Here is a 21626-nt window from a genome sequence, read left to right on the forward strand (position 1 = left end):
GCCAGCAGACTGTTTGTTGCCGAGTTCAGAAAAAACAAGCTGGAGCTGACATTGGGCACAGATTAGTCCAGCTCTGAGAAAGTTGGTTAGCTGGCATCAGTGATCTAAATCAGAGGTCTCTCAAACTTGCCGACATTAAGACTTGTGGACCTGTGGTCCCAGAATTCCTCAATCAGTATGGCTGGCTGGGGAATTCTGGGAGTTGAAGTCCACAAGTCTTAAAAGTCGCCATGTTTGGAGGATGCCTCATCAGCAGAAACTGAAGCAGAAATCATCAGATTAGATTCAAATGAAAAGCCAGAATGGATAACATTGCGGTTTTTTTTAAATGATTTTCCTACTTAAGGGGAAGTGGTGAGAAGCTAACTGAAAGGTTTGCATTCTTGACATGATTCTGTGTGGCTTAATACAGGCCATCATGGCTCAGCTTCCTCAGGAAGAGAAGGCGAAAATAGCTGAGCAGGTAGAGATATTCCATCAAGAAAAGAGCAAACTGGACGCCGAGGTGGCCAAATGGGATGACAGTGGGAATGACATCATCGTCCTGGCCAAACAGATGTGCATGATCATGATGGAAATGACAGACTTCACCAGGTAGGTCGATCATGAAGTTTGTCCTTGTGTGGGTTGTCTATGGCAGGGGTCTCCAACCTTGGTCCCTTTAAGACTTGTGGACTTCAACTCCCAGAGTTCCTCAGCCAGCTTTGCTGGCTGAGGGACTCTGGGAGTTGAAGTCCATAAGTCTTAAAGGGACCAAGGTTGGAGACTCCTGGTCTATGGAGATTCTCAGTCACCCAGGTCATGGTTGTCCCAAGGGTTCTGTTCACCTGGAAGTCAACTGGACTTTCTTGGTTTTTTTTCTTTGAAAACATTTCGCTTCTCACCCAAGAAGCCTCTTCAGAAGAACTGAAGAACTGAGATGCAAAACTTCTTCAAGACGAACTAAAGAACCTTCTTAGATGTGAAGCGAAACATCTTCAAGAAGAACTGAAGAAGCTTCTTGGATGAGAAGTAAAATGTTTTGAAAGGGAAAAAAAAATCAAGTTGCCTTTCAAACAGCACCTTTGGGACATCCTTGTGAGGTTCGTTCAGAAGGAAACAATTCCTCCCCAAGATAGAAAGCATCGAAGAAAATATCTGCATGATTTAGGTCAAGAAGAAATATTCAGCCCAAAACTCATGTAGCACTTCACTAGATTAGGAGAAGATGACTTTGAGGAACCATCTTGTTCTCCAAGACAGAAACATCGATGGTGGTTTTAAAAGAACAACTTTCTTTTTTGCTCTTCAATGGGCTTTTTTCTCAATTAGATTTCCACCACAGATGCCTTCCACACGTGTTGGAACTACAGATCCCAGATTTCCCAACTTACTTACTTACTTACTTACTTACTTACTTACTTACTTACTTACTTACTTACTTACTTACTTACTTACTTACTTACTTACTTACTTTATTTATTTATTTATTTATTTATTTATTTATTTATTTATCTATCAAACACAACAGTATATATAAGTATAAGCATGAAATAACCATACAAATTGGATACAATCAAAGGGAACATTAGGACAGGAACGGTAGGCACATTGGTGCTCTTATGCACGCCCGTTACAGACCTCTTAGCAATGGGGTGAGGTCAACAGTAGATAGTCTTTGGTTAAAGCTTTGCAAACTTGCAAAGCTATACCTTTGAAATGATTAGCTTTTTTTTTAAAAAAAAAAAACCAAGCTTGCTCGAAAATGAAGAAGATGGGTTCTTTCCACCATCTAATGACGCTGAGCTAGATCTCATTCCAGCTCCGCCAGAAAATAACACAGCGTTATGGGCTCTAACTGAACTCAAAATTGCCAGAATAAAAATACGGTAGCAGGATCACTGTCGGTGGGATTCAAATAATTTAACAACTGGTTCTCTGCCCTAATGTCCGCCTGGGTGGCCATGGCCATGGTGGGCGTGGTCAGGTGTGTGACAAGACAAGTGTGTGACACCCACATGGGAGCAAAAACACGCCACGAAGGGGGCACCCCTGCACCCCATTTTGGGCCTAGTAGGCCTCACTGCAGCCTCCTGGGAGCGAAAATGGGCCATGGGGGGAACCCCCCCTCCTGTGCCCCGTTTTGGGCCTGGGAGGCCTCCCTGAAGCCTCCTGGGAGCAAAAATGGGTTGCAGGGAACCGTACTGCAACACACACACACACCGTGCCCCATTTTGGGCCTGGGAGCAGAGGTGGGTTTCAGCAGGTTCTGACCAGTTCTGGAGAACCGGTAGCGGAGATTTTGAGTAGTTCGGAGAACCGCTAGTAAAAATTCTGCCTGGCCCCGCCCCCATCTATTCTCTGCCTCCCGAGTCCCAGATGATAGGGAAGAAATGGAGATTCAGTAACCTTGCTCTGGAGTGGGGTGGGAATGGAGATTTTACAGTGTTCTTCCCCTGCCACGCCCACCAAGCCGCACGCACAGAATCGCTGGTAAACAAATTTGAAACCCACCACTGCCTAGGAGGCCTCCCTGCACTTACCTAGGAGCGAAAACGGGGCGCGTGGGGACTTTGGGAAGGGGCGGGGAAGGGAGAGGATGGGCCAGACAGCAATTTAACAACCGGTTTGGCCGATGTGGTGCGAACCTGTTGAAGCCCACCACTGTATCCACCAGCATTTATTCTCCATTTAATATGAGTCCCAGAAAGGGACCTAGAGGGATTTTTCTATCTTTGAGGGCTCTCCTTTATTCCTTGGAGAACCTCATGAGCTGACACGTAGCATACATACAACCTCAACTGAGATTCACTGCCTTTTCAAAACCGGTTATGCTGTCGGGGCCTTTAGCCCCCAGGCTTGCTTACAAAAATAGAGCTTGCCAGCATTTCAAAATTTCAGAATAAATGACCCCGTTCCCATCTTGGAGCTCATAGACAAAGGGTTTGGTTACTCCCTGGATATATGGCATTTCCTAGAAACCCGAGTTGTGAGTTCTTAAGCTCCAGGACTTAGAGATACTCGAAAAAGGATGAGAGCCCGACTGAAGCTCGCTAATCTTTGACAAATGGTATCTGAGTTGTTAGGGCTATGATGGGGGAAAAAAGCAACGGTGTAAATAAAAAATGAGCTCCTGTAAGTAAACACTGGATGTCTATTAGAAAATCATTTCCAAAGTTAAAATAAAGAAAAGAAGAAGACGAAACAAACCAACCATCATCAAATCCTAATAATAAAAATGAAAAAAAAAAAACAACCCAATTTACTTCCCAGCATTTCTAATCCAAAATCGTCTCCTGTGACATGAAGGTCCTAGATAGGGTTTTTAAAATTATTTCTATCTTCACAATGGTTTTGTGTCAACAATCCTACAAGCCACAGCTGCTGTTGTGACCCAGGCCCAAGTAGGTACTAGGGAACTCAGTGAAAAAAACAAACTTTATTCGAACAGCTGAGAAGTACTTCATTCCCAGCGTCCTTCAACTAAATTAAAGCAAATTCTTCTCAGCACAATTCCTCAGTCCTATCGCAAACCTTGGTCCAATTAGGCAAACTGCCAAAGCCCTTTCTTGGCAAACGTTCAGAAGTCACAAAAATAAATGCAAGACGTAGACGAAGCAGAAGACGAAGCTATCAACGTTGTTTTCCAGAAAAGCCTAAACACCGTTGCTGGTCTGTTTTAAGCCTTATGGGAGGGGCTAATCATCTCTTGGCCCTACTCCCGTGTTGTCCTTTTTGCTTGAGCTGCTCTTGCCTTCTGGCAGCTCTTCTCATGAGTGCATTAGGAACAGGCTCCTCCTGTTCCTCTGCCTCACTACTATCAGGCTCTGGAGGCTCTGGAGTCCGCACCTCACTTCCCGATGGCCCTGGCCCCACCTCAGCCTCATCGCTGTCCAACTCCGTTGCCAGCTCCGCAGGTTGCTGGCGGACCACAACAGCTGCAGTATAGCTTGACAATCTAGGCAGGAACTAACTATCTTGGAGTCTTGGCAGGATGGAAAAACTTTAGGTAGCTCTTAACCCTTCTGCCACAATGATCAGAAGATGGGAATTATAGTACCACCTTAGGCATGAAAAGCTAGCTGGGTGTCTTTGGGCCAATCACCAGGAGATGGTGAGTTCTAGTCCTATCTTAGGCACGAAAGCCGGCTGGGTGACTTTAGGCCAGTCTCTCGCTTTCCAGCCCAACCCACCTCACAGGGTTGTTTTAGGGAAAATTGGAGGCAGCAGCTCTGTTGGGGTACAGGCACCGCGAAAGGCGGAGTCAGCTTAGGCAGGCAAGCTGCAGAGCAGACTGTGCATATGTGCTATGCCGCCAGGGAGGTCAGGTCACGTGAGGAGTGACAACTCGAGGTGAGGTGATTAGCAGGGCTGCATGGCAAAGCGAAAGAAACCTACATAGTGTGGAGGTGGGTGGGGTGGACGGGTGGGCGGGGGAAGGGTCAGACAGAGGTGGTATTTACCAGTTCGGCGAACCAGGTAAAATTTCTGCTACCGGTTCGCCCGAACCGGTCTGAACCAGTCAAATACCACCTCTGGTAGAAAGAGTGATATGTATGTTCATCACCTTGAGCTACTTATAAAATATTAATGACGTAATGCAAATCTAATAAACAAATTAGCCAAACAGCTGGACGAGCAATTGCAAAAATAAATAAATAAATAAATAAATAATTTTTTTAAAAAAAACTGAAACTCAACCAGCATTTTAACAATCCCTCCCTGATAACATTCAACTTTGTGCAAGCGTAAAGCTGCCTTCTTTTATGTCCCTGCTGAACTCTGACCCATTTCGGGATTGGATCTGGCCAATTTTACATTAAATCCAGCTTGGGGAGCCGTGGGGTTGGGGGTGGGGGGAAACGCTGAGCCCTTTCGCTGTTTTGCATTCCTCCAGGAATACCCTCTTAATGAACACTTTTAAAAATGCATCTACAATTAAGTTCAGGAGCTTGGAGGCAAAAAAAACGAGACCAAACTGCTGGCAAAGCATTTTGGAGTAGCTGTAGCTCTACACTGCCTCCCTCGCCCCCCCCCTCCCTTCCCCCTCCCCAATCTCCTAACCTATACTCTAATAAGTAGTTTAAAGAGCATGGTGTGCTAAATTGGGAAACCAGTCATTTCACAGTTCTGCAAGAATATGAAAAACAAAAATGGAACAGTTGATTCAGTTTTCTAGAGCAAGGGTCTCCAGCCTTAGCAACTTTAAGCCTGGCGGACTTCAACTCCTAGAAGCTTTGCTGGCTGGGGAATTCTGAGAGTTGAAGTCCGCCAGGCTTAAAGTTGCCAAGATTGGAGACCCCTGTTACAGAGGAATTATTGTGTCTGTCATTTGCACGTCTATAACTGTCTGGTTTGGTATAGCAACCAAACAGGGCAGACACGGACACCAACGGATAGTCAAGATTGCAGACAGAAGCAGCCTTCCTTCCATAGAAGACCTGTATATTGTGTGGGTCAGAAGGAGGGCTGAAAAAAAGTATCTGCAGACCCCTCACATCCTGGACATAAACTGTTTAACAAAATAACGGAATAACAGAGTTTGGGAAGGGACCTTGGAGGTCTTCTAGTCCAACCCCCTGCTTAGGCAGGAAACCCTACACCACTTCAGACAAATAGTTATCCAATCTCTTCTTAAAAACTTCCAGTGTTGGAGCATTCACAACTTCTGGAGGCAAGTTGTTCCACTGATTCATTGTTCTAACTGTCAAGAAATTTCTCCGTAGTTCTAGGTTGCTTCTCTCCTGGATTGTTTTCTATCCGTTGCTTCTTGTCCTGCCTTCAGGGGCTTTGGAGAATAGATTGACTCCCTCTTCTTTGGGGCAGCCCCTCAAAAATTGGAAGACTGCTATCATGTCACCCCTAGTCCTTCTTTTCATTAAATTAGACATACCCAATTCCAGCAACCGTTCTTCATATGTTTTAGCCCCAGTCTCCTAATCATCTTTGTTGCTCTTCCTTGCACTCTTCCTACATACCTTTTACATCATGACAACCAAAACTGGATGCAGTATTCCAAGTGTGGCCTTACCAGGGCATTATTAAGTGGTACTAACACTTTGCAGGATCTTGATTCTATCCCTCTCTTAATGCAGCCTAGAATTGTGTTGGCTTTTTTGGCAGCTGCAACACACAGCTGGCTCACATTTAGGTGATCGTCAGCTAAGAGTCCAAGATCCCTCACCAATTACTACTATTGAACTAGGTACCACCTATACTATACCTGTGTATTTGGTTTTTCTTGTCTAAATGCAGAACCTTACTTTTTTCACCATTGAATTTCATTTTGTTAGATAGCACCCAATTGTTCAAGTCTGTCAAGATCCTTCTGTATCTTAAGCCTATCTTCAGGAGTGTTGGCTATTCCTGCCAGCTTTGTGTCATCTACGAATGTGATGAGTTCCCATCTATCCCCTCATCCAAATCATTGATGAAGATGTTGAAGAGTACTGGGCATACTCCATATACATGCAATTCCATTGCAGATGCAATTTCAACTAGACACAGGGACAGGTTTTTTCCCTTGTGCCATCAGTCTGCTAAACACATAATTTTCACAGTGCTGCCTAATGTCTCTGTATATTTATCCATGTAGTGTCTCAGTAGTAGTATTATTTATCATTATTATCTTTATTCCACTTTTTATTGGTATTATTATTATCTCTTTTATTCATTAAACATGAAACTCAGACAACTGAACATTTAAAAATGTGTCACATATATGATTGACAGGTGCTAATAGTTGATACAGATTGCTGCCAGCATCCTAGGTATCAACCAAGTACCTAGGTATCAACCAAATATATGATTTTCCGAGTAGCGCAGTTTTTTGCAGTTCCACTGGTGTTATTGCAGGAAGCTGCAATTTCTTGATGTGTTATGTAAAATTCTTGGACACGGTACCAAGTGTCCCCATGACAATGGGTATCACTGTTACACGTTTCATCCATAGCCGTGTAGTTTTGATGATTTTTTCCAGTTCTTTTTCTTTGACTCTGGCGTCTCCTGGTACAGCGATGTCAATAAACTGTATGCTTCAGCCCTCAACAACCGTGATATCAGGAGTTTATGTTCCAAATGATGATCCATCTGTATTCGAAAGTCCCACAAGATCTTATTATTATTCGTTCATCATTAGGTGTTAAGGCTGGATTTGGCATTTTTTGTCTCAAGTCCTTTCCAAGGACCTGGAATAGGCAGATCTCATCGTTTGTTGGTGTTACGGAAATCGTTGCAGGGTGGAAGTTGTTCAATTGCCGCTTTTTGCAATTGACTGATGGCGAAATTGCCAATGCTGATGGTGTTCAAGTAGCATTCCAGTTGTTTTGGGATTGCACCCATTATTATTGGAACTACTTTTGCTTGCTCTTACTACAGTCATTCTATTTCTAGAAGCAAGTCTTCATATTTTGTTACCTTCTCCAGCTTTTTCTTCTGTTTTGCTGTCTTCCAGGTTCTGACACATCCACTAGCCAGATTTTTTTCATCTTTCTTACCTACAAACATTGAGTCTGGAGTGTTATGTGGCAGGTGTCTGTCTGTTTGAATTCTAAAGTCCCAGAGCAATTCAGCTTTATTTATTCATTTAAATAGAATAATTTATTATTATTTTATTATTTTATTTATTATTATTATTTTATTCAATTTTTATACCGCCCTTCTCCCGAAGGACTCAGGGCGGTGTACAGCCAAAAATAAAAACAACAATACAATATACAATTTAAAATACAAATTAAAAAACTTATTTTATAATTGGCCCAAAAAACTTTAAAATATTTTTATTATTTAATATTTATTTATTTATTTAATTTATTTATTTAATAATAATAAATTATTGTTGTTGTTTTGCATGTACACTGAGTGCTTCTGTACCAGAGACAAATACCTTGTGTGTCTAATCCAGTGGTGAAATGTAAAATTCGTTACTACCAGTTCTGTGGGCATGGCTTGGGGGGGGGGTAATGTGACTGGGTAGGTGTGGCCAACTTTTTTTTTTTAACTTTTAAAAGCATTTCTTCTACAACCTCTTCGGCCGAAGAGGTTGTAGAAAAAATGCTTTTAAAAGGTTCTGACGATCCCAGCTGAGCCGCCCGATCATCAGAGGCTTTTCTTTTTTACTTTTAAAAGCATTTTTTTCAGCTGAGGAAAAAATGCTTTTAAAAGTAAAAAAAAAAACAACCTCTGATGATCACACGGCTCAGCTGGGCATGGGTGGGTGGGGAGGGGGCAGGGATTTTTGCAGCTTTGGTTTTTTCGGCTTTGGTTTTTTGAATCACCCGCCGCCTTCGCTACCGGATCAGGTGATCCGGTCTGAACCGGGAGCCCCTGGTCTAATCACATTTGAACCAAAATAAAGTATCCACATTCAAATTCATTTTCATAGCTTTGTTTCCAAGCATTAAGTCAATGGCTTTCCCCTTGTCTCTTCTAGGGGTAAAGGGCCACTGAAGAATACCTCCGATGTCATAAATGCCGCCAAGAAAATTGCAGAAGCCGGCTCCAGAATGGACAAATTGGCGCGGGCGGTGGCCGATCAGGTAATTTCAGAGCTGCTCTCGAGATGAGTTTGAGCAGCAGAGCGAACTGTTTCTGCCCAACGTCATGGCTGCGTGCCTGGAATTGTAATGCGTTTCTTTCTGATTAAAGCAGCTTTCCTCGGCAAGGTGCTGTGCATGTATAATAGAAAAAGAAACACACAAACAGAGAGAGAGAGACCTGAATTTCCACTCAGTATGCTAACTGGCTTGGGTGCCTCCGAGAATTCTGGGAGTTATAGTTCCTAAAAGGGACGCAGTGGCTTAGTGGGTAAGACGCTGAGCTTGTCGATTGAAAGGTCGGCAGTTCAGCGATTCGAATCCCTAGTGCTTCTGTGTGACGGGGTGAGCTCATGTTACCTGTCCCAGCTTCTGCCAACCTAGCAGTTCGAAAGCATGTAAAAAAATGCAAGTAGAAAAAATAGGAACCACCTTTGGTGAGAAGGTAACAGCGTTCCGTGCACCTTTGGCGTTGAGTCATGCCGGCCACATGACCACGGAGATGTCTTTGGACAGCGCTGGCTCTTTGACTTTGAAACAGAGATGAGCAACACCCCCTAGAGTCAGGAATGACTAGCACATATGTGCGAGGAACTTTATAGTTCCTAAACATTTTCATGGTACCTGATTGGGGATGGGCCATGAAAATTTTTTTCACCTTATTAAGATCACATCAAGGAGAGTTGTACGGATAGGTGGTCCTTGACTTATGACAACAGTTAAGTCCCAAGATTTCTGTTGCTAAGTGAGACAGTTGTCAAGTGAGTTTTGCACCATTTAACAACCTTTCTTGCCACCATTGTTAAGTGAATCACAGCGCCTGTTAAGTTCGTAACATGGTTGTTAAATGAATCTGGCTTCCCCGTTGAATTTGCTCGTCAGAAGGTCGCCAAAGGGGATCACATGACCCCGGGGCACTACAACTGTCATAAATGTGAACCAGCTGCCAAGTGGCCAGTATTGATCACGTGACCCATAGGGATGCTGCAACGGTCACTGGTGTGAAAAACAGTCATCGGTCGCCTTTTTTCAGTACCTTTGTAATTTTGAACGGTCACTAAGCGAATGGTTGCAAGTCAAGGACGACCTGTCTTCCCATTTCTCCTTTTTTCTTTTGCAGTCTGTGGGACGTTCTTAATCTCCCATGAGTCATGCCTGTGTTTTACATGTAACCAACTTTTAAGCAGCTATTTAAAAGGGCTGGGAAGTGGCTCACCAGGCTAATGTAGCCTGTTATTAACACACAGCTGCCTGCAGTTACAATTACTGCAGGTTCAAGTCCCACCAGGCCCAAGGTTGACTCAGCCTTCCATCCTTTATAAGGTAGGTAAAATGAGGACCCAGATTGTTGCGGGGGGCAATAAGTTGACTTTGTATATAAATATACAAATAGGATGAGACTATTGCCTTACACAATGTAAGCCGCCCTGAGTCTTCGGAGAAGGGCGGGATATAAATTCAAATTTTTAAAAAAAAGTTTACCATCTGTAAAAACATGCTTAAATGGAGGTCTGCCTGGAAGCCATGACTGCAGGAAACGGTTCTGTTACTAATTGAAAGAGAAGAGCATGGAGGTCACAATCTATTCCAGAGCAGCATAGCAGATAGTGTTATTTATTATTATTATTATTATTATTTATTAGATTTATAAACCGCCCTTCTCCCGAAGGACTCAGGGCGGTGTACAGCCAGGATAAAAGAAAGCAATATACAGTTAAAATACAATTAAAAAACTTATTATACTATATGGCCGGAATTAGAATAATTAAGAATCTAAAAACCCCAATTAAAAACAGAGAAAAATTTAAAATTTAAAATTAAACAATTTAAGAAAGCCCCGCACGAACAAACAGATATGTTTTCAGTTCGCGGCGCAAAGTCCGAAGGTCAGGAATTTGACGTAAACCAGGGGGGAGTTCATTCCAAAGAGTGGGGGCCCCCACAGAGAAGGATCTTCCTCTGGGGGCCGCCAGCCCGGCATTTAATTGCAGAGTATTATGTAATACATTGCATTTGTAGGATTTGTTCTCTGGGGGAAGCCATTTTTGCAGCAGAAGGAGTCTTGTTAGGATTAGATGAATCTTTGGCGGGGTGCAGTGAATGAAGATCCATCGGTAGCTAGCAGGGAGAATCGAATTTCCAGAAAGTGGACTTCAACTCGCAGAAGAAAAGGACCAGGGGAGACGTGATAGCAGTGTTCCAGTTATTTGAGGGGCTGCCACAGAGAGGAGGAAGGGGGTCAACCTGTTTTCCAAAGCACCCGAAGGACAGACAAAGAATAATGGATGGAAATCAAGGAGAGATTCAACCTGGAAATTAGGAGAAATTTTCTGACAGTGAGGACAATCAACCAATGGAACAGAAGTTGCTTTCAGAAGGTGTGGGAGCTTCATCACTGGAGGCTTTCAAGAAGAAACTAGACAGCCACTTGTCAGAAATGGTGTAGGGACTCCTGCTTGGGTGAGGGGTTGGACTAGATGACCTACAAGGCCCGTTCCAACTCTGTTATTCTGTTCTGTTATAATTCCCCAGTCTGCATAGCCATTGCTGAAGATTCTGGGAGTTGCAGTCCACACTTCTGGAAATCCATTGTTAACACTTATTAACCCAATTGTTAAGTGAGTTTTGCCCCTAGTTATGACCTTTCATTTCCACAATTGTTAGGTGAATCACTGCAGTTGTTAAGTGAGTAACATGGTTGTTAAGTGAGTCTGACTTTCTCATGGACTTTGCTTGTCGGAAGGTCACAAAAGGTGATGACCACATTACACCGCGACACTGAAACCATTACAAATATGAGTCGGTTGCCAAGCGCCTGAATTTTGATCACGGGGATGTTGCAATGGTCGTAAGAGTGAAAAACGGTCATAAGTCACTTTTTCCAGTGCTGTTGTAACTTCGAACAGTCACTAAACGAACGGTCGCAAGTTGAAGACTGTATTTCCCTTACTTCCATGAAGCCGATGGCTTTTTATATGCTGGATTTCCTGACTTGCCATCATTAGGTTTCCTGTAACCCAAACTTACAATTAAACTTGGGTATATAAATAATGGGGGGGGGGGTTTCCGCCAATATTTCAAATTTATGGTTTGAAAAGGGACAGCAGTCAGAGAATTGGCGCAGCAGCTCTCCGAACGAAGTCAAAGACACTGACACGAACTTGTAGTTTTAGATAAATAAACATATTTAACATTTATATTTGTAGCAAACAAGCCAATCAGGAACACAATAACATTGTGAGGTAAATCTAAAACAATATACAGAACGCACTGAAGAGAAAAAGGTGGGAAAAAAGGGAAACGCCCCCTTTGTACTTACAGCGACCAATCATAGTGAAGATCGCCTCGCGCATGAGTCAGCACTCTCTAACTACTCAACTACAACTGCGCGTTCTGGCCCATTGTACACTTTACTGTTCCCAGCTACTACATTCAATATCCTAACAACAGCTCTAGCTTTAAAACAAATCTTCCACACCTGTTGATATTTAACTGATCGTTTAAAAGTGAATCTGAGCAAAGAAAGGTTTCCACTCTGCCTTGTGGAGCCTCCTAAAGAATTCCTTTGTTGGTTTGGAGGAATATCCTCAAAAGTTCACTTAAAAAAAAACAAAAAAAAAAACAAGCAAATCACAAAGGGAACCCATAACTACCCATCAGTTATCTAAAATAAAAGCTGAACAGCTGCTGAGCCGAGGTGGGAGTACCAGCAGAATTTTTGAAAGCATCATTATTACTAGTTTTTTGAGTTTTTTTTTAAAGTCGCTGAGATTATTTGTCTTTCCTCAGAGCCTCAAAACCGGGGAAATTTTTATCGAAGTTTTGAGATCTCTTCGCGGCGTTAACTTTTTTTTATAAGCCGTTTCATTTTTAATTACGGCGCTAAAGAGAAAGAGAGAAACAAAGAGAGAAAGAGAGCGAGAGAGAGTTTTAATTTGCTCCTTCCATTTGAGGTTTTTGTCTTCTCTCTGGAGGATTTAATCTCAAAGTATATTTCAAATGCAGGATCTCTGGAGTGGAATAAATGCGACTGTGCTAAATGGCAGCTAAGTTAAAAAAAAAAAAAAAAGACCTCCAGGATTTGGACTTGAAAGATGGGGCAACTTTGGGAGGAGAAAGAAGGATACAATTTCCTGGCATTATCATATATATGGAAGAAGAGATTAGCCTTAACTACCCCCGGGAATTCTCAAGAACGGCTGATTTAAAAATAATACAAGGAAAAAATAATAATATGTAATATGTATGGTGGAGGCTGGCCGCCTGTATATTTTTTTACTCTCGTTTTAATGGGCATCTGGATTTTATCCTCCCAAAGGGCCATGTAATTCGCCACTGGTTTCTTCTAAATTCTGTGAAGAATATTTTCAGGAACTGCATGAATGGTTGCGGGAACTAATCTAACAAAGAGAAAGACTAGGGGTGACATGATAGCAGTCTTCCAATATCTGAGGGGCTGTCACGGAGAAGAGTGGGTCAACCTATTCTCTAAAGCACCTGAGGGCAGGACAAAAAAGGGAGGATGGAAACTAATCATGGAGAGATCCAAATTAGAGCTAAAAGAAATTTCCTGTCAGTGAGAAAAATTAATCAGTGGAATCTTTTGCCTCCAGACGCTGAGGGTTCTGCGTCACTGGAGGCTCACAAGAAACTGGACAGGCATTTGTCTAAAATGATACAGGGTCTTCTGCATGAGCAGAGGGTTGGATTCAGAAGTGAAATAAATATGCAGGCAGACCAGGGGTGAAATCCAGCAGGTTCTGACAGGTTCTGGAGAACCGGTAGCAGAAATTTTGAGCAGTTCGGAGAACCGGCAAATACCACCTCTGGCTGGCCCCAGAGTGGGGTGGGAATGAAGATTTTGCAATATCCTTCCCCCAGGAGTAGGGAGGGAATGGAGATTTTGCAGTATCCTTCCCCTGCCACGCCCACCAAGCCACGCCCACAGAACCGGTAGTAAAAAAAAAATGGATTTCACCACTGGTTGGACTAGAAGACCTCGCAGGTCCCTTCCAACTCTGTTATCCTGTTATATTCTGAATAACTGTTATATTCCGTTCTAAAAGTCCTTTATATTTTCTGTTGGAGGGAGAAAGATCCCAGTGTGAAAATCTACAAAATTGTTCCCAGTTGGGGCAAACAACTCTAAACATGAATGACCAACGTCGTAAAAGATGTTCCCACATTTTCCAGTTATCTTCATCAGTAGTAGAGTCCAACTGAATTTGTACTGAAGCTCATCTGGCTTTACTGTAGGTCAGGGGTCTGCAAACTTGGCTCTTTTAAGACTTGTGGACTTCAACTCCCAGAGTTCCTCAGCCAGCAAAGCAAAGCTGGCTGAGGAACTCTGGGAGTTGAAGTCCACAAGCCTTAAAAGAGCCAAGTTTGCAGATCCCGGACCTAGGTAGTCCTCAGCTTAGCACTTCAGTTGGGAACCAGAATTTCCATAGCTAAGCGAGGCAGATGTTAAATGATTCGCTCCTGACTTTACAGTCTTTTTTTTCAGTGGTGGTCAAGAAAGCCTCTGCAGCTATTCTGTGACTTATGCAGTCAATAAAGGATTCTGGCTTCCCAAATTGTTTTTTGCTTGTTGGAATCTAGCTGGGAAGTTTGCAAATGGTGATCCCAGGACTCCAGGACCCTGCAATTGTCATAAATTCATGCCAGTTTATTTATTTATTTATTTATTTATTTATTTATTTATTTATTTATTTCAATTTTTATACCGCCCTTCTCCCAGAGGACTCAGGGCGGTGTACAGCCAAGTAAAAATTCAATATATAAACATTAAAAGAAGTTAAAAAGAAATATTATAATGTGGCCGAAATTTTAAAACCATTTAAAATCTTAAAACATAAATACCCCAATAAAATTTCAATCCAGTCCCGCTTGAATAAATAGGTGCGTTTTCAGCTCACGCCGAAAGGTCCGAAGATCAGGCAACTGAGGTAACCGGGGGGAAAGTTCATTCCAGAGCGTAGGAGCTCCAACAGAGAAGGCCCTTCCCCTGGGGGCCGCCAGCCGACATTGCTTGGCGGCCGGCACCCTGAGAAGGCCCTCTCTGTGTGAGCGTATGGGTTGGTGGGAGGCACAAGGTAACAGCAGGCGGTCCCGTAAGTACCCGGGTCCTAAGCCATGGAGCGCTTTAAAGGTGGTAACCAAAATCTTGAAGCGCACCCGAAAGACCACAGGAAGCCAGTGCAAGCTGCGCAGGATTGGTGTTACATGGGAGCAACGAGTTGCCCCCACTATTACCCGCCCAGCTGCATTCTGGACTAGCTGCATTCTGGACTAGCTGAATTTTGATCACATGAGCAACAGTTCAGGGGTGAAATCTACTTACTTTCCCAACCGGTTCGGAAGTGCACGCGCCGCGCATCATGTGCGTGCTTGGCCCTTCTGTGCATGCGCAAACCCTTCTGCGCATGTGCAGAGGGTAAAAAACAAGTTACTTCCTGGTTATAACAAGGAAGTAACGATGACCGGACAAGTGGGTGGAGCCTCACGCCCCCATTGCTACCGGTTCTCCTAACCACCGGCTGCCATCGCTACCCGGTTCGGCGAACTGGTCCGAACCAGGAGCATTTCACCCCTGCGACAGTTGTAAGTACAAGGACTGATCATAAGTCACTTTTTTCAGTACTGTCGAAGAATTGCTAAACGAATCAAAACTAGGGATCCTCTACTGGATGCAGTAATTTTTTCAGATTGAAGAGTGGGGTGAATTTTCTCCCATTATTTTTTCTTCAGCCCTCGTTGTCTTCCTTTGTCCTAAACCAACCTTGAGCTAATTATGCTTCTACATAGGAAGGTATATTGTTTCGGCGGATAGCTTCATGTTGCTCGCATGAAAAATGACTTCAGCTACAAGGTTTCCTCGGAAGGAGATGTCTCCTCTTAGATTTCATTAAAACAAGACAGGCAGAGGCTTAAGAGTTTGGAATTTGATCCTCCCCCTTGACTAGTAGCTGCTACAGGAGGAAGCTATATATATATATTTCTGTGTAATGTGAATTGTGTTGCATCTGGGCATGGCCTTTGTGCCCTTGTGTTGCACCTGTACTGTGCGTGTGTATTGACAGAAGAGAATATTTGTATCTCAGGGTTGAACGGTGGGGTCCTTGGTGCTCTCTGAGCTTGGTGGTTTTCTCGCAGACATTTCATGACCCATCTAGAGAACATCATCAGTGTGAGAAGGGAGTGGAGTATGTGGGGGAGAGGAGAAGGAGGATGACGACTGTAGGGTCCTTGGTGCTCTCTAAGCTTAGTGGTTTTCTTGCAGAAGTTTCATTACCCACTGGTCACGTGATCCAGTGGTGGGATTCAATTTTTTTTTACTACCGGTTCAGTGGGCGTGGCTTGGTGGGCGTGGCTTGGCTTGTGGGCATGGCAGGGGAAGGTTGCTGCAAAATCCCCATTTCCTCCCGATCAGCTGGGACTCAGGAGGCAGAGAATAGATGGGGGCAGGGGCAGGCAGAGGCGGTATTTACCGGTTCTCCGAACTACTCAAAATTTCCGCTACCGGTTCTCCAGAACTGGTCAGAACCTGCTGAAACCCACCTCCGATATGATCCCCTTTTGCGACCTTCTGACAAGCAAAATCAACGGGGAAGCCAGATTCACTTAACAGCCGTGTTACTAACTTAACAACTTCAGTGATTCGCCGAACAGCTGTGGCGAGAAAGTTCGTAAAATGGGGCAGAATAGAAATGTTGGCCTCAATTGTGGTCTATCTGTACCTTTTAAGGCAGCGGTTCTCAACCTGTGGGTCGCGACCCCGTTGGAGGTCGAATTACGATTTGCCAGGGGTCGCCTAAGACCATCGGAAATATGGGAAGTATACTTGCGAGTCGAAGAATCACGAATTCGGCTTCAGGCGTGATGAATTAAAAAAGAGAGAAATCTTTGCTCTGATGTCTCCCTCTCAAGCCAGCTGCAATCGCTCCCAATCGCTAGCCGAATCTGGCTTCAGGCGCGATAAACTTAATAGGGGAGGAGTCTCCGCTTTAATGCCTCCGTCCTCAGGGCAATCGCAAGCAGTTCAGATCGCTAGCCAATACGGCTTCAGGCGCGATAAATTCAAAAAAACAGTTTGCCGCTTTTCCCCCCCTTCTGTGGCTGCTGAGGCGCACTGAAATCGCTGCCTAAAAAATAATAATTTTACGGCTGGGGTCGCCACATCGTGGGGAATTGTATTAAAGGGGTCGCAGCACTATAAAGGTTGAGAACCACTGTTTTAAGGGGAGTCCATCATAACTGGTCTTAAGTCGAGGACTGCCTGTGCAGTATCTTCGGTTATATCACTAGCCTTCCTCTCTCTTCTGTACCTGCCCCATAAATTGTGTTCCAGGTTTCTGCGGGGATTACAAACCCTTCAAACAGTCCTGACTCCGTTTAGCTAAACTGAATTACGCCCGTTGTTGTTTTGATTTGTAAGGCATGTCCAAAGAGTGCCACAGGTGTCGTTCTGTCAGTAGAGTACAAAAAATGGCCATTTCCTGATTGCAGTTCGTTATTGCTGCTTTCTGGGCTGAAAAATCTCTGCTCTCGATGTGGTTCGTTCTCTACCATAAAAGATAGCATATTGTGCACCGAGAGAATTTTATGTGCAATCTGAACCATATCCTAAGGAGACGGAAACAATATTTTTGCTGTCTGCTTTACAGTTCATCGGGTATTTGACAAATGATTGTGGTACTTGTTTTCTCTGTTTCTCCCGCTTTGGCCTTGAGTTCCAAACGTGCCATTTTGTGCTGCGAAAGAAAAAGAGTTATCATTTATTTTATTCAGGTAGTAGAGCTGTATCACTATTATCCTGTTTCATTTTTCCTACTACCTTCTCCTATTGGTATCTTGTGATTATCTTACCTTGTTCTTTGACAGCCTGGCTTCAGTAGAGGTGGGTTTCAGCAGGTTCTCACCAGTTCTGGAGAACTGGTAGAGGAAATTCTGAGTAGTTCGGAGAACCGGTAGTAAAAATTCTGACTGGCCCCAGCCCCCATCTACTCTCTGCCTCTCAGATCCCAGCTGATTGGGAGGAAATGGGGATTTTGCAGTATCCTTTCCCTGGAGTGGGGTGGGAATGGAGATTTTGCAGTGTCCTTCCCCTGCCACCCCCACCAAGCCACGCCCACCAAGCCACACCCACAGAACTGGTAGTAAAAAAATTTGAAACCCATCACTGGGTTTCAGGGGTGGGCTTCAAAAATTTTAGCAAGGTGTTCTCTGCCCGGTTGCTAGGTGGCCGTGGCCATGTCGGCCTCCTACACCAGAGGGTATGTGTGTGTTTTTGCCCTCCCTGGGCTCCAGAGGCTTTCCTCAAGCCTCAGGGAGGGCAAAAATGGCCTCCCCAGGCTCCAGAGGCCCTCTGGAGGCTGGAAATGGGGCCGTTTCCGGCCTTCCTGAGCCTCCGTGCGCACCCTGCACTTACTTGCAATCAAAAGGGGCCGCGTAAAGACTCCTGGGAGGGGAGGCGCAGGGCGGGGTGAGCGGTGCCAGCCAGGAGTGGGATTTGGGGGTTCTCCAAACTTCACCGAATTTTAGGTAGAGGTTCTCCCGAACCCCTGCGAACCCCTGCCTGGTTTCCATTTGCCACTAACTCTTCCCAGCGTGATTGCTTTCTCCAGTGACTATGGAGTTTCTCAATCATCCAAAGGTGTTTTTACAAAAGGCAGGTGGGCTCTTTTTGTTTCTTTTCTCGAAGACTTTTCGCTTCTCATCCAAGAAGCTTCACTGGTTCCGACAATAGCAATAGAACTTAGATTTATATACTGCTTCCCAGTGCTTTACAGACCCTCTCCTAAGTGGTTTACAGGGTCAGCCTATTTCCCCCAACCATCTGGGTCCTCATTTTACCGACCTCGGAAGGATTGGAAGCTGAGTCAACCTTGAGCCTGGTCAGGATTGAATTCCAGGCTGTGGGCAGAGTCCGCCTGCAATACTGCGCCACCACTGCTCATGACACGAAGGAATGATGAACCGATGAAGCTTCTTGAACGAGAAGCGAAAGGTCTTCAAGGGAAAAACAAAACAAAAGAAAGTCCAATTGCCTTCTGAAAAAGCACTCCCTCGCACGAATTGTGAGGCCAAAGTAAGTGAGACAAGATCGAGCGAGGGTTGCGGCATCACCCCTCAAACTTGAATACCTCCAAGTGACTGATTTTTCTCTGCCCGTTCAGCAATTCAATAGCAATTTATTTATTTATTTATTATATTTGTATACCGCCCTTCTCCCGAAGGACTCAGGGCGATTCACAGCCAATAAAAAACAAAATACATATAATACAAATTAAAAACAGTATAAAAAACTAATTCGATGAATGGCCTAAATTTTTTTAAATACAATTAAAACCCCATTTAAAACCCCCAATTTAAAACCCCGATTTAAAACTATGTTCAAGCTAGTCCTGCACGTCGAAACAGCAACGTCTTCAGCTCGCGGCAGAAGGTCCGGAGGTCGGGGAGTTGACGAAGCCCCGGAGGCAGCTTGTTCCAGAGGGCGGGAGCCCCCACAGAGAAGGCCCTCCCCCTGGAGGTCGCCAGCCGACATTGTTTGGACGACGGTATCCGAAGGAGGCCCTCTCTGTGAGAGCGCACTGGTCGGTGTGAGGCTACTGGTGGCAGTAGGCGGTCCCGTAAGTAAATAAATCGAATTTGAAGTTGCTTCTCTCTCTTTTCCTTCACAGTGTCCCGATTCCGCCTGCAAGCAAGATCTGCTCGCCTACCTTCAACGCATCGCCCTTTACTGTCACCAGCTTAATATCTGCAGCAAGGTCAAAGCAGAAGTCCAAAACCTTGGCGGAGAACTGATTGTTTCCGGGGTAAGACGTTCCCTGTGTTTTCCTATTTGTAGCGTGTCTTAATTTTAAATTAGTGGTTTCCCTCCCTCCCTTCCTTTTGGAAAATATCTATACATCTTCGCCTTTCGAAAAGCCACATTATTCCAGTTTGACGAAGTAACCGGAGACTTCATTGCTATGTCATCTATCCAAAGAGCTTAGGCTCTTCATGCCCATTAAAAATATAATAAAATGAGATATTAAATCCCATTATTAATAAGTGCTCGGTTTTATATTTAGCAAGGTTGGGCAGCCAAATGGTGTTGCCTTCTCTGACGATAGGAAAGTTCCATTTTTTTCTACACATTTCACTTCGTCTAAACTGAGATATCCTTAAGCCTCTCGGTCCAGGTGAACCTCAACACGAATTTTTCACTCACCTTCCTTTAAGGAGAGGGAGACAATAAATGTACAGAGAGGCTTGTGGACTTCAAGTCCCAGAATTCCTCAGCCAGCCATGTTTTTGCTGGCTGGGGAATTCTGGGAGTTGAAATCTACAAATCTTAAAGTTGCCAAAGTTGGACATTCCTGGTGCAGAGGACATATATACGAGCAAGTTCTTTGAGGGGCTAAACCTTCAAAAACAGCCCGATTCTAGAACAGCCTGTTTTTTTTTTTCTAGGAAAGTAACTAATAAAACATGATCCTTTGTCCAAAATAAACGTTCTCGCCTAAAAAACATGGCCATAGACATTATGCAGGTAGTCCTCGACTTAACGACCACAATTAAGCCCCAAATTTATGTTGTTAAGTGAGGATGTTTGTTAAGTGAGTTTTGCCCCATTTTACAACCTTTCTTGCCACAGTTGTTAAGTGAATCACTGCAGTTGTTAATTTAGAAGTGAATCTGGCTTCCCCATTGACTTTGCTGGCCAGCAGGTGGCAAAAGGGGATCACATGACCCCAGGACACTGCAACCGTCATAAATATGAATCAGTTGCCAAGTGTCTGAATTTAGACCGTGGGGATGCTGCCACGGTTGTAAGTGTAAGAAGCAGTCATAAGTCACTTTTTTCAGGGTCATTGTAACTTTGACCGGTCACTAAACGAACCGTTGTAAGTTGAGATCTACCCATAGTTTTATTTTATTTTTTTGAATCATGATTGTTTGTCTTCTCTGGGCTAAATATCAAGGCCTAATTTTTTGTCCGGACAGGAAAGGTCATCAGATTAGCCACTCTCATGATCCAGTGTTGGACCAAAAGATGGGCTAAATTTTAACATTTAATGGTTCTGCTGGATCATTGAAAAGAGGGATTATTTTGAATTCACCCGCTACATTCAGAACTACCATATTTTTCAGAGTATAAGACGCTCCGGACTATAAGACACACCTAACCTTTTTGGGGGAGGAAAACAAGAAAAAAAAACCTGCCTCTGCCTCCCAGCAATCTGCCTTCTTGCAGCAAACAGCTTGTTTCCGTTTCAGTTTCAGCACAGTCTGATTAGCACAAGGAAAAAAAAAACCTGCCTCCCAGCAATTTGCCTCCTTGCAGCAAAAGCCTGTTTCAGTTTCAGCACAGCCTGATTAGCACAAGGAAAAAAAAACCTGCCTCCCAGCAATTTGCCTCCCTGCAGCAAACAGCCCATTTCAATTTCAGCTTCAGCACAGCCTGATTAGCACAAGGAGCCTCCCGAAGATCAGCTGTTTCAGGCTGCAGGGATTGCCTTAGCCTATTGCCACCTCTGCGCACCCCATTTTCCAGGGATGGGGCTACATTCAGTGTATAAGATGCACCCAAATTTTCACCCTCTTTTAGGGGGGGGGGGAAAGTGTGCCTTATACTCCGAAAAATATGATAATTTTGGTGACATGGCATACAGCTTTTATCACCTAATATTTCCTGAGCAGTTAGCCTCATCCCATTGCAGTTAAAGATTATTCTCCTCTAATCCTTCATTTTTTAAAAAAATACAGGGCCTCCTCGACTTACAACAGTTCATTTAGTGTCTGTTCAAAGTTACAACGGCACTGAAAAACATCGATTTATGATTATTTTTCACATTTACGACCATGGCAGCATCCACACTTGGCAACTGGCTCATACTTTTGACGGTTGCAGTGCCCCGAGGGGTCATGTGATCCCCTTTTGCGACCTTCTGGTCGCAAAATCAGCGGGGAAGCCAAATTCATCTAACAACAGTGTCGCTCACTTAACAACTGCGGCAAAAAAAAAAAAAGATCGTAAAATGGGGCAAAATTCACTAACAAATGTTTCATTTAACAGCGGAAAATTTGGGGCTCAATGGCGGGCGTAAGTTGAGGATTGTCTGT

At 44.0% G+C, this 21626-nt stretch overlaps 1 protein-coding gene across 2 annotated transcripts in view; it reads left to right on the forward strand.

Moving 5' to 3' along the window:
* The window catches only part of CTNNA2 (catenin alpha 2), a 698304-nt gene that overhangs the window by 622512 nt on the left and 54166 nt on the right, over positions 1 to 21626 (forward strand). For both annotated transcript variants that reach the window (XM_058193039.1, XM_058193037.1), the window contains 3 exons: positions 413 to 594; positions 8411 to 8516; positions 19199 to 19333. In XM_058193039.1, the coding sequence (XP_058049022.1) occupies positions 413 to 594; positions 8411 to 8516; positions 19199 to 19333 (423 nt within the window). The remainder of the gene's footprint in view (positions 1 to 412; positions 595 to 8410; positions 8517 to 19198; positions 19334 to 21626) is intronic.

The sequence above is a fragment of the Ahaetulla prasina genome, chromosome 8 (assembly GCF_028640845.1).
Source record: "Ahaetulla prasina isolate Xishuangbanna chromosome 8, ASM2864084v1, whole genome shotgun sequence".
NCBI classification, from domain to species: Eukaryota; Metazoa; Chordata; class Lepidosauria; order Squamata; family Colubridae; genus Ahaetulla; species Ahaetulla prasina.